This window comes from Cottoperca gobio, chromosome 1, assembly GCF_900634415.1.
Source record: "Cottoperca gobio chromosome 1, fCotGob3.1, whole genome shotgun sequence".
NCBI lineage: Eukaryota > Metazoa > Chordata > Actinopteri > Perciformes > Bovichtidae > Cottoperca > Cottoperca gobio.
Window position 1 is genome coordinate 14,212,731 of NC_041355.1, and position 14,780 is coordinate 14,227,510.

The following is a 14,780-nucleotide window of genomic DNA, read 5'->3' on the forward strand; positions in this document are numbered from 1 at the left end:
GCTGATGACCTATAGAACAATAAAACATCCGTCAATAGGTGATTGATCAGCACATCTGTTATTCACTGTAAACAAGCAATAAACCAAAGATGATCTCTGTTAGATTAGTTCCTTTTGATGTTTGTAAGGTTATCTCCTCCAATCTGATGAACCCAGTCCTGGGAAACTCCATCCTTTTATCTTTGGGTATATAGACATTTGTTTCTTGGAGCAACATAGTATCCTGACCATCTCCTTGATAACAGTTATGTAAACACTAAAACAAATGGCACACCCAAGATTCTTTCTCAGAGAGTTAATCAGTATGTAAATCTAAAGAGAGGACCATCTGTGTCCTGTCTTACAATGCCTCCCCCATTAAGACAAGAAAAGGCAGTTGACCCTGGCTTGATAAGGGAACTTGTAAAGTTGTGCAAATGCATGAAAAGAGAAATAGGCAGATCATCACTTGTAACATTATTAGAACATTATTTAAACAGTAGACATTTCAATTGCTATTACACTGTGTGTGTGTGTGTGTGTGTGTGTGTGTGTGTGTGTGTGTGTGTGTGTGTGTGTGTGTGTGTGTGTGTGTGTGTGTGTGTGTCTGTCTGTCTGTCTGTCTGTCTGTCTGTCTGTCTATCTAATCTTGTTTTTCAGCCATCATATGTATTTGTGTATTCATTCTTAGCAGTGATGGTTTAATATTTCAGAGATTTTTCAACATAGCTCCTAACAAAACAGGAAGCATTGCACCTGCAAGAACAAACAGGTAAAAGTGGTCACCTAAAATAATTCATCCCACCAGACCTCAGTTTCCTTTAAAGCAGAGAATCTCATGCATGAATAGTGTGCTGCCATCTGTGTTACTATATTTGTTGCCTCGTTGGATCATTTGTCATTTCACAAGCACACTCTCAAGAGGACCGTTGAGGACCAAAGTGTGCATCGATACAGCTGAACATCATGGATCAACTGATGGACATATATGTCAACAAACAGGGACCATCAAGTAGTCTTGGCAAAAGGAAGAGTTTGTCAAAAAGTTCAGAAAGTATTTACGAAAATGTGTTTATCCACACTCTGGAGCAGAACAGAACTGGACCTGCTCTCTCAGGTAAGGAACACTATCAAACAGGCCATGTGTTCACATACTATAACAGGATGTTGACTGCCGGTTCATGCAAATGTGTGATCATTCTTTACTCACTAACACAGGAAATAATATATGTTTTTAAAACAAAGACTAATATCAGGAACAATAATGTGGAGGGTCAAAGAGCAAGAGAGTGAAGGAGAAGAGGCTGGATTGCTCTCATTGGTGTTTTAGCTCAGTACTTCACTAATAAACTTTAAGACTACACCTAAACATAATCGTATATGTACAATAATTTTTCAGCAAAAACTAGATTCTCCGTATGTGGTCTCTTTATACATCCATGTTGTTTACGCATCTCTACTGGCGATAATAATACATATATTAACTGCCGTTATATTCCAAAAGTCATAAAGAAAGCAAATTAAGTACATATAATAAAACCTTGGGGAGAGTAAGTGGATGAATGACCTGGTTAAGGAGTAACCGCCAGTCAGGGACGCTCTAAAACTAAAGCAAATGTGCTCACAATGAGGCAGGGACCATTTCACTGGTCAAAACTACACCTGGCATTCTATTGGTTTGGGAATTTTGACAGTTATTGCACAAAAAAAAACGAAGAGCAGAGGAGAAATCCGATAGCAGACGATTCACGCGCGCACAGAAACAACATGTGAGGAGAAGGCCTGAAGCTGGAGCTCAGGAAATCTGTGCAAGCAACAATAAATCTGAGTGCAAGCATGAAGTTTGAGCTGAAGCAGAGCAAATATAAGCGCAAGGGACTCAGGGAGTCATGCTCTCAAATTGAAAAACACCCTCTTTAATAAAGATAAGAAAAAAGCTCTACAAGCTTCCTTAAAACACGATCATTTTTAGCCTCTGGTACAATAGTTCCACATTTCCAATCTGGCAACACTGTAAAGCTGAGTCCTTATCATTTAAATCTGACCCGTGGCCCTTCGCCAACATTGAAAGCTCTTTGATGTCGTCCCCTCTCTCCCCCTTCCCTGTCTGTCTTCTGCAATATTATCGATGAAGGCAAACAAAAACAAAATGTCCAAAATGTCTGCTGTAAAAAAGGTGTGTAGCGGAGCTTTGTGCTAATGCTATAGTAAGCATCCAAACATGCTCAAAATTAAATGTTTACAGTTGCTAAGGTATAATGTCTCATTGGTTAGCATGATAAGACCTGATAATTAGCATTAAACACAAAGTACAGCAAAGGCTGATGGGAAAGTCATTAGTTTTGTAAGTATTTGCTCATAAATGCTGGTGGCTCAAGAAAATCAGGGAAAGTCATTTGGATAATGTCTACTGCCTCTCCTGTGGATAAAACATGAACACAAATATGTGAATTAGTTGATTTTAATTGATTTCACATTGAGGATCAAACACATGATAAATACTGACTTCTACCTTCAGGTGCTGAAGAAGTGAAGAAGAGTTCCTGCAGAGCTGCTGCAGTGTGTCTGGGTCTGTTGTGTCTTCTCCTTCTTACTGGACTCGTAACTCTGGTTTGCATCTGTGAGTACTTTATTAGCAAAATGATAAAACACTAAGTAGATGATACTGGTTGACAGCATTTATTTTATCTGTTTATGTGTCAAACAGTCACCAAGAGCAACTCTGAGTGGAAAATGGAGATGTTCCTGTTACACAACAGTTACACCAACCTGACTAAACAACTAGACCAATTACAGAGCAGTTACACCAACCTGATTAAGGAACGAGACCGATTACAGAACAATTACACCAACCTGATTAAGGAACGAGACCGATTACAGAGCAGTTACAACAACCTGATTAAGGAACGAGACCGATTACAGAACAATTACACCAACCTGATTAAGGAACGAGACCGATTACAGAGCAGTTACAACAACCTGATTAAGGAACGAGACCACCTGCATGGAGTTGAAGACCTGACCAAAAAGTTAAATGATTTTCACAGAAGGCTTAAAGGTAACTATTTGTTTCTTAATTCTGGCAGGCCTAACTTAATAACTGAATCCTCTCTTAACAATTATTCTTCATGATGAAGCAACTCTACCGCCAACAGTTAAGTCAGATATTCAGGCGCGTAATGCTAGTAGCGGCTAATTTAGCCACAAGCAGCGATGAGGAGCAGCTACAGTCGGAGGTCTGGTAAGATCACTTCTTTCCAACTCCACACCAACAGACTTTTTTTTTCATTTTTGTTCTTATAATCTTCCGACCCAACTGATAAATTGACAAAAAGTGACATCACTTTAGGAAATTTATCAGATTTCATGAAGCTCAACAAAATGTTTTATACAACTTTTTCCAAATATTTAGTTTTACTCCCCACGACCCATAAACAGACTTTGATGTGTAAAATCGGTGGAGTTACTCATTAAAGACAGAGAGAAACATCCAATCACAGAGATTAAAATGATATGATTCTAATGGTAGATGAAAGCTAAAACACTAGTGTTAAGAAAACTTAATTATTTCACTTTTGTGGTTTTTTTTAAACAGATCAGTATGGATGGGTGTATTTCAGTGGTAGTTTCTATCACATTTCATCACTGGAGAAGTCCTGGCAAGAAAGCAGAGAGGACTGTTTGCAAAGAGGTGCAGACCTGGTGATTATCAACAGCAAAGAAGAGCAGGTGTGTGTGTGTGTGTGTGTGTGTGTGTGTGTGTGTGTGTGTGTGTGTGTGTGTGTGTGTGTGTGTGTGTGTGTGTGTGTGTGTGTGTGTGTGTGTGTGTGTGTGTGTGTGTGTTAGAGATGTAGTGAAAGGAAAAAAGAAAAACGGATTGAATGTAATGTCACAGAAGTGGATGACAGCATGAAACTGTTTATATTGTAGTTATGTAGATGTCTTGTTCTCTCTACATCAAGGACTATATAACAAGTCTCCGTCAGCATGTGTGGATTGGACTCACTGATCGAGACACAGAGGGGACATGGAAGTGGGTGGATGGGACTCAGCTTACCAAAAGGTTCACATATCATTTAACTTTTCTCTTGTCACGGTTCACTGTGGCAGCCACTTTAAAGTTCACTCACTCTCTTTAGCTTCCTTCCATCATTCATTTGTGTGTTATTAACCCACCAACCTCTTTATACACAACAACATTGTGGGACCCCTGTGATAAAGGGATGATGAATCTTAAAGTGTTAATTGTTAAATATTACGGCTTTGAGGTCTTGAAAAGCGCTATATAAATGTATTATTATTATTATAGTTGCACTGATACAGACCACAAGACTTTAAGCTTCTCTCAGTTAAATCACACACCTGAGATATAACATAGATATTGATAACACTATCTCTATCGATCAAAGAAACATTTTGATTTAGAGTTGTTCTTGGGTTTACATTTAATTGGCTGTCTATGATTTGATTCTTGGTGTGAGTTCTTTAATTAAAAGAAAAAATAAGAAAACGTATTAATTTTTTTCAGCTACTGGGCCCCTAATGAGCCAAATGGACATCAAATCAGAGATGAAGACTGCGCAGAAATAATCAACCATCATTCAGAAAACAACTGGAATGATGACATTTGCCACAATAAAAAATTATGGATATGTGAGGAGAATTCTCAGCATAATGCTCAGTAGCTCTGTATAGGGGTGAGTGCGTGTCTATTAACATATATAGACATACATATCCAGCTTGGTTCGTTGCTTTGAATGTTGATGTTTTATTGTTGTGGGCTCACCAACATCTGACCCTGAGACCTCACCAGGATCTACGAGTGTTACATCACAAGTCTATGAGCTGCTCCACAAAGCACCGCACAGGATCTGACCTCATGCTCCGTCTGCATCAGAGGAACATCAAGATTCACAGTCCATTATCCCTGGAAGACATTCATATTGTACTGGTCTGGAGTTTCTCAATTAACATCCAATACCAAAATCGAGCGCCAATGGAGAAAGTAGTGAACTCTTGTGAGGGTGTGGAGGTCGATGTGGTGGATGAGTTGGACTCATGTTGGAGACTGGAGTCATGTCACGTCTCAGGCTTATGATTAATGTTCAATTAAAAAATATATGAAATCACAATCCCTGAATATACACTTCCTTTTTTTTATGATTACAGTAATTGATTAACTGTTTTCAGATCATTTTATTTGAGTTATGTCTTTTAATCACATCTTAGAAATGTTTTGATTACATTTTCTATTGGAAAAATATGATTAAAATAATTTCTTCATCAGTTATTCATATTTTAATTCTCTGCTTAATAAATATCTTGATACAAATGTTTTGCAATTATTTATTTTGTTCAATAAACTATATGATAAAACCAACAATTGCTCCATATCCAATATTTCATAATCAATTTCCTACATGCCAGAATTAGTCCCAGAAAGATCAGACTTAGTGTTCATGTTCAGATGAGTTAACTTTGCCTCCTTCTGCGTACACGTGTTGACACAATGCAGCACGAGTCAAGCTTTGCCTACAACTTCCACTGAAACAATTCATCAAGGTAGCTACGCATCTGCTCTCATGAAGGTCCAACATCATCTCCAGGTTTACATTTTATTTTCCTTATTCAACTCCCAAATGTTATTCTGTGTGATGTAGTTTGTTCTGCTGCACCCTCGGGTGGTGGACGAGTGCCATGACATCCTGATGGAGAACAGCTTCTCCAAACAGGGACCACAAATGTTAAAGAAAAAGTGACCTCCCTTAATGACTGACGTCATTATTACGAGGGAAGACTTGGGCTGAATGTCCACTCTACTCCATTCTCTAGGAGATACATGTTTTATCTTTTCCATAAGATCTGTGTAAATCACATGCAGCCCTGGTCACACTGTTCAGGGACCCAGAGAAAAGGTTTAATGCTGGGCCCACATTGATCACCCCCATGTGCCGCCCTCTGTGCATGTTGATAAGCCTGCTGCCCCCCAACAGTTACCTTTATCTAGATTTACAAATATATAATTAAGGAATAAATATGAATATCTTACTATGTAATTTACCACTGATACACATTTCATTGGTACATTGCTAACAGGCTCTGCCATGAACCGGCCACATATTTCCCCTCATAAGAGAAGAGGAAGATTTGAAGACGTTTTTTTTACAACTTTCACGTGTTGTTCCTTCACTCAGGCTGTGATATGAGCTCTTAGATTTTCCTGCTTTTTTGCTGTCGGAGCCAAAGCGATCTTAAAAAATTAATAACAGCCCAAATAAGCATTCAGTGGTAGATGATAGCCTACTTTTATTTTTTAATGAAGTTAAATATATGTTTCATGAAACTCTAATGTGGTCTGTGATGATCGGCCTTCTGTGCAACGACAACAACAGGTCTGTACCACTAATGATGCAATAACAAGTGCTTTCATTAGTTTTATTTATATATAGATAGGCTATATAAATAAGTATGTGGATAATGGTGAATGAGATTCGCCTCCATGCCCACAATATGTCTCTGCTGCAAATACTGTGAGTTACATCTGATCAGGGACGTGCGGACAGGGGAGGCAGAGCCTCTCATGTCATCGTGAAAAGTAAAAATAACAAATATTGATAATATTAATATTAATAACAAAGCCTGCAGCCTGCAGACAGTATCCATGCTGCAGAGACGAGCAGGTGAGACATTTGATTCCAGCGCTCTCCTGCTTCTGCAGACCTTCCGCAGAAGAGGAAGCGAACCTTCGTGTCTCGTCCTTTCAAACCTGCAGAACATCCAGCTGTCTCAAACGTGGCCCCCAGGCCCCCACTGCTGCACTGCACGTTGACAAACCTGTAAAGATACAGAACCGCTCAGTGGAGGAGTACCAGCAGCTCTACTATGAAGTTGTGGATGACATGCTGAGGTATGTTGTGTCAACAATCAATCAGATAATTAACACATTTTCCAATCACTGAGAAATATATTGCAAAATGTTTCATTCATCTTTCTGATTTAATTTCTGTGTCTTCTGCTCCTCACAGGTTCAAGAGTGGTCGTCTGCGTCCGTACAGTTTGGATCTGGGACGTCGTATCAAGCAGAAGCTGTGGGAGAGACTGGACGGTCCCACCTTGACAGAATCAGTGGATGAAGACGGACTGGTGCTGGTGGACGTTTCCTACTAGGTTGCTGTCTATCCTCCTCTTTATGACCTGGATGTTTCAGGAGAGCCAACTCCGCCTGTCAGCTATCTGCAGGCATAGCCTCCACCTGCAGATTCCTGCATACAGCTTTAGCCAAACCTCCACCTCCAGCCTCTATCATTAACATACAGCCACCGCCTCCACCTGCCGATTAAGGCATACAGCTGAGACAAAACCTCCCCTTACAGCCTCTGTCAGCAACCTGCAACCACCACCTCCACCTGCAGATTCTGGCAGAGAGCTGCAGCAAAACCTCCACCTACAGCCTCTATAATTGACCTACAGCCACCATCTCCACCTGCAGATTCTGGCAGACAGTTTCCATTCCGAAGCCTCCACCTTCAGCCTCTCCCGGCAGCCTGCACGGCCAGCTTCTGTCCTATTGCCATGTGAAGACCTCAGCAAGGATCGGAGATACACACACAACTATGATCTTTCAGTTAACATGCAAACACATTTATAGCTGTCTGGACAGATAGTTTAAAGCTGCGTTTCTGTTTCTGTTCTGTTTACCTCTTCTTCTTTTACATTACATTACAGGTCATTTAGCAGACGCTCTTAACCAGAGCGACAGTCTCCCTGGAGCAACTCAGGGTTAAGTACCTTGCTCAGGGAACAATGGTGGCAGCCCTGGTATTGAACTCACGATCTTCTGGTTTGTACTTCTTCTTCTTCTCTAGACCCTGTTGGATTTCACAGACTTCAAGATCTACCAGAAGATGATCGAGGGCTGTCAGGATACTTTCCTTCTACACAAGCTGTGTACCAGAGATGCTTCTTCCTCCTCCCCATCCTGCACGTTCACCACCAACTCCTTCTCCTCTCCCTAACTGAGAGCAACCCTCCCTATCTCAGTTCCACCAGCAGTTTCTCACCAAGCAGAGTGATGGAGGTCTGAAGAAAGCAGAGACGCTCCACCTGAGACTTCAGTGCTTTACTTTTCCAGCACACTTTTATTGTTTACTTCTGATCCTTTGCACTGTTCAATAAAGTTCATCATTATCTGCAGTCATCAGTTCAGTCATTTGAGTCCACATGAATTAGCATAAAACGGATTTTTGGGATCTGAATAAATGAGTGTAACTTTGAATGCTGTTGTCTCGTCACACGTTTCTAATTTCTTTATCTTTTCTATTTGAGTTTGCCAGCAGACAACCTTACCAACTAGTTACTTTCTGATAAGTCACCCCTAATGAATGGTTTATAATAATTATTTCATATCTTAGAAATGCTCATGTGTCTCTCTTTCTAGCAAGTCATCATGTCTGCAGCTAAAAATGTGAGTAAGTTATTAATAAAGGGTCTTGAGTTTTTCATGTTCCCTCTTTTGCTCAGTGTTTTCTTCAAGATTGAGCAAATAAACCCATGACAACAGTTAACAGATTTAGAAGAGGTCAAATAGAGGAAGAAACAATTCTGTGGAAATACAACATATGAATCACTAGAACTGAAATATATTTATAATTGTGTAATTCAAAACCTTTGATAGATGCCATTTCTTTATCTCCCTTTTAACTTTGTAGTTATACTCTAATGTACAGAATCATTTAAAAGTCATCTTCATGCAAATATGGGAAAAGTATGAAATGGTATTGAAAATACTGAAAGGGTCCATAGAAATGTAAAAAACCCTCTGTGTTATTGTTGTCATGATTTTTTCTTTGTGTGTGCCAAAAGAACAACTAATCAGAATAACAGCACAGTCAGCAATATTCTCATGTGTAATGGGAGAAGGTGCCTGCATCTCTGCAGGTAAGGGTTTAATGTGACCGTTTTAGGTTATTTTCCACGTATTTTGGTAACAATGAAACTGAAGCATAAAATGAAGCCATGAGCCCAAGTGTAAGGGAATAAAGAGAACATGTATTGATTAATGGTATACATTGCTTAACTTGAAATGTTACTTTACATTACAATTGCACACAACCAAATAAACTATGTGAAATATCTCAATAGTCACAAACACTCTAAGGAAACTGGACAACTCTGTACATGAGACTGCCAACGCACAAAAACAAAAGTATGCATATACTTCTTTATATCAGATTTCAAATTAACAGAACCACAGAGGAAGGAAATGTGTCAATAATAAAATTAAAGTATGTAAACGCACTCCGATTGACTTCTTGATTTTCCCTGTGTAGACTCCAGAAAAGCTTACAATTAGAGAAATGGGCTAAAATAAACTATGTTTTCATTATATAGTTCAACCAAAGCACACACTGAGGCACAGGTGACCAATAATCACAAAGAACAACTTCTCAACCTTTTGTAGATACATAAATCCAAAAAGCATTTTAAAATTAAAAGTATTTTATAATGATGGTGACATACATTTCACAAAAGCAGTAAATTCTCCGCAGACCTTTCCAAACATTTTCTGTTCCCCTTTTCGTGTATACTTCTCTGTTTCTCTAGGGACAGTTAGGCCTATTAGCATGTGAAAAACCAAATGTGTAAAACATGGTCTGTTTGTCTTTTTCCAAAACCTTGAGATCAATCTTTTGGGGTATTATATAACATTTAATTTCCACTTCATCATATCACTCTCATATTATTATTATTATTGTTATTATTATAATTCTAATTATTATTATTACATTATTACATTATTATTATTATTATTATTATTATTATTATTATTATTATTATATTATTATTATTGTAAACAACTAAGTGGTGTATTTGATCAGTTGGTTCATAGAAATGTATATTTACTGTATACATAGCGCCAAATCATAATAAGTAATCTCAAGACACTTATAATTGACATCATGTTAGAATTCTGTCTACTATAGAGAAGTGTGTTTAGTGATTTTACTTTTTGTAAGTTGCTTTGGACAAAAGCGTTAGCTAAATGAACTGAAATGTAATTTCCAAAAACTGTTGGGAATGTGCATTTGTGCAGATCTTGGTGAGTTTTAATAATTGTGCTTTATGGGTCATTTTAATGTGTTAGCTGTAATGTTTTTAACACATCTGGTCCCAGCTTTAGTAGCTTAGATAAAACTACCATATGCACAACTGTTAAATTGTTGATGGCACTCTGTGCTCCAGTAACCAGAGTGAATAAACTCAAATGTTTTAAATGAATCATGATTTCGCTTCCTTTAACACGGTGTGAGCTTGACATTGAACTCTGAGCAATAATTTTAAGAACTTCCTTTTCTTTCTTCTCCCAAATTGCAAGTCTTGGTTATAGTTTATATCTACGACAGGAGACAGATGGAGGGTAGATACAAAAAGCACTCAGAGATAAGATACCTGAAAAAATCTTTGGCAAATGCTTCATAACTGATAACCATCATTTGTTGTGGCACACTTCTGCTTCGTGTCAGAAAACAGAAAAATTTGGCAACAATGTTGCACATTTTCTATTCATGACCACAGCTCAGTGATGACATTTTGTGTTTAAAAATTAAATATTTTTAATTGCTCAGACTCAAAGTGACCAGAGGGCTTATGAAGTATTAGAGAGTTAAGCAGTACACTTTTTGTACATGTAATAGTTTTGTAATATTAAAGAAACAAATGATGAAAAGATTATTCTGCTCAGTTCATTTGTAGAAGTTCATTCATAATTCATAAATCTTATCAAGGAAGACAATTATATAAAAATAACCTTGTCTCAAAGAGTTTGACCCAAAAGTGTAGATTAAACTCTATGACCATTTTGTTAAGTGACAAAAACTTTGCTTTGCGAAAATAACTCAACACAGAATCGACTTTAAAACTAAAGAAATTGAAGGTCTCTTTGACGTGTGAAGATCTTCAACTCCGCAGGTGATTAAGTTCTGGCTGGAGAATCAAATCAAATAATCAAATCAAATGTATTTATATAGCCCAATATCACAAATTACACATTTGTCTCAGTGTGCTTTACAGACTGTACAGGTTGCGACACCCTCTGTCCTTAGACCCTCGCATCGCACAAGGAAAAACTTCCTAAAAGAAACCCCAAAATTAAAGGGGGAAAAATTGAAGAAACCTCAGAGAGCAACTGAGGAGGGATCCCTCTCCCAGGACGGACAGACGTGCAATAGATGTCGTGTGTACAGGATAAACAACATAGTACAAATACAACATTTGACAGAAATTATGTTGTGTTGAAAAAGAGAAAGTATGGTTGAATCCAGGAAAATGTCAATAAGGCTTCCCGGTGTCCAGCAGGACCAGGGCAGCAGGCGCAGCCACGATTCCTGATCCTGATTTAAACTTTATCAGTGGCAACCTGCCACATGAGACACAGAAACTCCGGGGATGATGCCCCGGATGATGAGTTAGTAACCCACATTTACATAAATGCATACAGATAGAGAGGGAGGGGAGGAGAGAGAGGAAGAGAAGGAAGAGAGCAGGGAGGTGTCCCCCGGCAGTCTAAGCCTGTGAAGCGGTCAAAGAATTTAGAATGAAGAAGTTGTTTAAAAGAAGAAGAACATGTGAAAGAAGAAGTGGATTACTCATCAGTGTCATTCTAAAGAAAACACATTCTCCATCTCCATTGTCACTCTCCAGTCAGTGGGTAAAATATGGCGAGGTTTGTCCATAACAAGGAATCTGAGATCACCATGGACTATGTAAATCTACCTGACGCTTCAGCCAGGACTAACTCCCTACACAGCTGTGCTGGAGGGACTGCTGCAGTGCCTGGTAAGACAGAAAACCAGTTTTCAACATTTTAACATTTACCCTAAAAGTTAGTTAAAAAAATAAAAGTTTTAATTTGAGAATGTATAATTCAGAATTCAAAGAAAGATTCAGTAAGAATCCATTTCTCCAAGTGTATGTGAAAATGTATTCAAATATTATTGATCTGTCAGTTTATACGTGCTACGTCCTTGTTTGACTTGCATGTACATAACGTTTATAATGTGCTGCCAGACTTTGGTCTGCACACATTTGAGTAAACTCAGATACAATTGACGCTCATACGGTCATCCCAAAATGCAAACAGCGCAAAATGACGATAAATCTGCTTCTTGTCTCGGGCTGCCGGGCACTTATTACGTGAGTACGTCTGTCTGATTTCTTTTCACAGGGAGAAAACTGTACAGACTGGTTGCTGTGAGCTTTGGACTCCTGTGTATCCTACAAGTTGCTCTCAACATTTCGCTGCATCTCACTATCGGTGAGTGTTTTTTAAACTGTCTCCACATTCTCATAAGACCAGAACATGTGGTTACCACCGCAGTTTAATAATTGCCTTTAAAAGATATTACACTTTATTTGAGTGGTTTGTAAGTATATTTTCTATCAAAATATAATTTTAGATCACTTCAGTGCTTCTGGACAAAATTGTTGATTTAATGTATTGTAATTCTTGACACATGATTTCTCAATGAAATGTTTCTGCTCTTTCAGACGCCAGTTGCACAAACCTGACTCAAGAGACTGACAAGAGGGAACTGATTAACTTTGGTCAGTATTAGGAATGAAATGTACAAATAATGAGTAATGTAATTTTTAATTCAGCATTTAAAGACTGAGGACATGTACATAGAATTATCAATCAATTGATCAGTCAATCAAGTTTGATTTATACAGCCCAATATCCCAAATGACAAATTTGGCTCAGGGGGCTTCTGAAACCTTCTGTCCTTAAACTCTTGCAGCGGATAAGGAAAAACTCACCAAAATAAAATCACTTACCATTTTTATCATCTTTTCTTTGCGCTTTATAATGCATCATTTGTATTCAATTTTAATTAATCAATTCATAATAACTTTTTAAATTGGTAAATTCTCACAATCACATGTGGTAATTCATGCTATATCATGGTTCTCTTTGTTGTAATCCATAACAGATCACTATTTCCAACAAGGCTGGGTGTATATCCGTCCCAGTTTCTATTACATTTCTTATATCAGGAAAACTTGGCATGAAAGCAGAGCTGACTGTCTGCAGAGAGGAGCAGACCTGGTGATTATCAACAGCAAAGAAGAGCAGGTGTGTGTGTATTAATGTGTGAAGGAGAAAGAGTTTGAGGTTAAGAGCGACAATAATTAGTGACAGAGTGAAACATGTAATGAATGTGAGGCCACCTGTGTGGCGGGATTTAAATCAAGTCTATTTCTATTGATTAGTGATGATTACTGTTTTTCTCTGCAAACAAGGATTTTACAAGACAATTCCACAAGAACACGTGGATTGGACTGACACCACAAAAAACAAAGACACGTGGAAATGGGTGGATGGCACTCCGCTGACCAAAAGGTTCACACATTAGTTTTTATTTTCAAATAACATAAAATGAAACTAAAAGTTTCTTGTAGATGTTGAATTACTAAATCAATCTATATTTAATATTGCCACTTAAACCTGTCCATCAGATGCTTCTTCCGTTGTGTTCTTTGTTTAAAGATTATTTGTCTTTTGGTTTCAGCTACTGGGGGCCTGAGGAGCCAAACAATTTTGAAGGCAATACCGAGGACTGTGTAGAAATAAGGTTCTTTGAAACTGAGAACAGCTGGAATGATATACAATGTGGGGATCAAAACTTCTGGATCTGTGAAAAGATGTTAGCTTTATAACTCAACACATTAAACCCTTAATAGTTTAAATTCACTTCATGTTTAATCTGAATGCACAAATTCACATTTCTCAAATCTATGACTTGGATTTTGAATGGAGGAATGATGTAATTACATGTACATTACATTACAGTTCATTTAGCTGACGCTTTTGTCCAAAGCGACTTACAAAAAGTGAAAACAATCATGGATATACAACTCCGAACAGCAAGAATCTTGTAAGTACAATAGATTCAAATAGGTACAATCGTGTAAGTGAACACTGTCGTCAAATAAGCCAGTTTGAAGTGCAACAACATAAGAGCAACATACAGAAACAATAGAATACAAATTCAACTATTAGCTATGAATAAGCCAAACCAATATAAGTGCAACATACAAAGAACAGTTAATCTGTTTCTTCATTCGCCGAGGTGCAGTCGAAACAGGTGAGTTTTCAGTCTGCGATGGAAGGTGTGAGGACTGTCTGCTGTCCTGACATCAATGGGGAGGTCGTTCCACCATTTTGAAGCCAGGATAGCAAACAGGCGGGTTTTGTTTGAGGGATGGCCTAAATGTAACCTGTGTCTGGGTTTTTGACCTCTAGTAATGTTACGGAGACGTTTTCTTTATGACTGGTTCCCTGTTTTGTGTACAGCGCACACATTTACAAATACAGATGTAGATGTGCTCGAGAACATGAATGCAAACAATGCAGCTTTACACGTGTTTTATCAGGAAAGAAATGTACTCAACACATATGTTAAACCTCAATGATACACTCAGTGCATGTAAATGTTTGTTTGTTTACAAGAAAACAATCACACCAGGTTATTTGTATGTATAATGTTACTGAAAAGTGAAAGCAATGCATGGAGTAACCTAAGCTGTACTCATGTCTTTATGGAGATAATAACAACTGAGCTAGACGTATGTTTAAAGTGCTATTTCCACAGATGCTCTAAACCCTGATAATACAATGGATGGCCAATTAATTTACCAACATTTCTACTGTCCTCGTCTGATAATAAATCTGTTAATATGAGTGAGATGATTGCTTGGTTTTATGTTTGGGGAGGAGAGGAATACTAATAACATGTAATCTA

The 14,780-nt window shown here is 38.1% G+C and overlaps 2 protein-coding genes across 2 annotated transcripts; both read left to right on the forward strand.

Moving 5' to 3' along the window:
• The first annotated feature begins 893 nt into the window (after window positions 1–893).
• On the forward strand, window positions 894–4,964 carry LOC115011641 (CD209 antigen-like). The gene is made up of 6 exons (XM_029436812.1): window positions 894–1,096; window positions 2,498–2,599; window positions 2,687–3,037; window positions 3,575–3,708; window positions 3,942–4,042; window positions 4,508–4,964. The coding sequence occupies exons 1-6, from the start codon at window positions 946–948 to the stop codon at window positions 4,662–4,664; spliced, it is 996 nt and encodes a 331-aa protein (XP_029292672.1). The 5' UTR covers window positions 894–945; the 3' UTR covers window positions 4,665–4,964.
• Window positions 4,965–11,600: 6,636 nt separating this feature from the next.
• LOC115011649 (CD209 antigen-like protein E) lies at window positions 11,601–13,935 on the forward strand. Its single transcript, XM_029436826.1, is given in 7 exon segments — window positions 11,601–11,814; window positions 12,203–12,292; window positions 12,526–12,582; window positions 12,969–13,111; window positions 13,279–13,336; window positions 13,339–13,378; window positions 13,548–13,935. Coding segments are annotated over 7 exon segments (657 nt in total). The 5' UTR covers window positions 11,601–11,693; the 3' UTR covers window positions 13,696–13,935.
• The last annotated feature ends 845 nt before the right edge of the window (window positions 13,936–14,780 follow it).

Bases quoted from the DNA above. Each gene is read 5' to 3' on its own strand.
- LOC115011641 (XM_029436812.1), top strand. From the start codon at position 946: ATGGATCAACTGATGGACATATATGTCAACAAACAGGGACCATCAAGT. The intron at 1,097-2,497 runs GTAAGGAACACT...TTCTACCTTCAG, and splicing joins AACTGGACCTGCTCTCTCAG to GTGCTGAAGAAGTGAAGAAG. The intron at 3,038-3,574 runs GTAACTATTTGT...TTTTTTAAACAG, and splicing joins TTTTCACAGAAGGCTTAAAG to ATCAGTATGGATGGGTGTAT.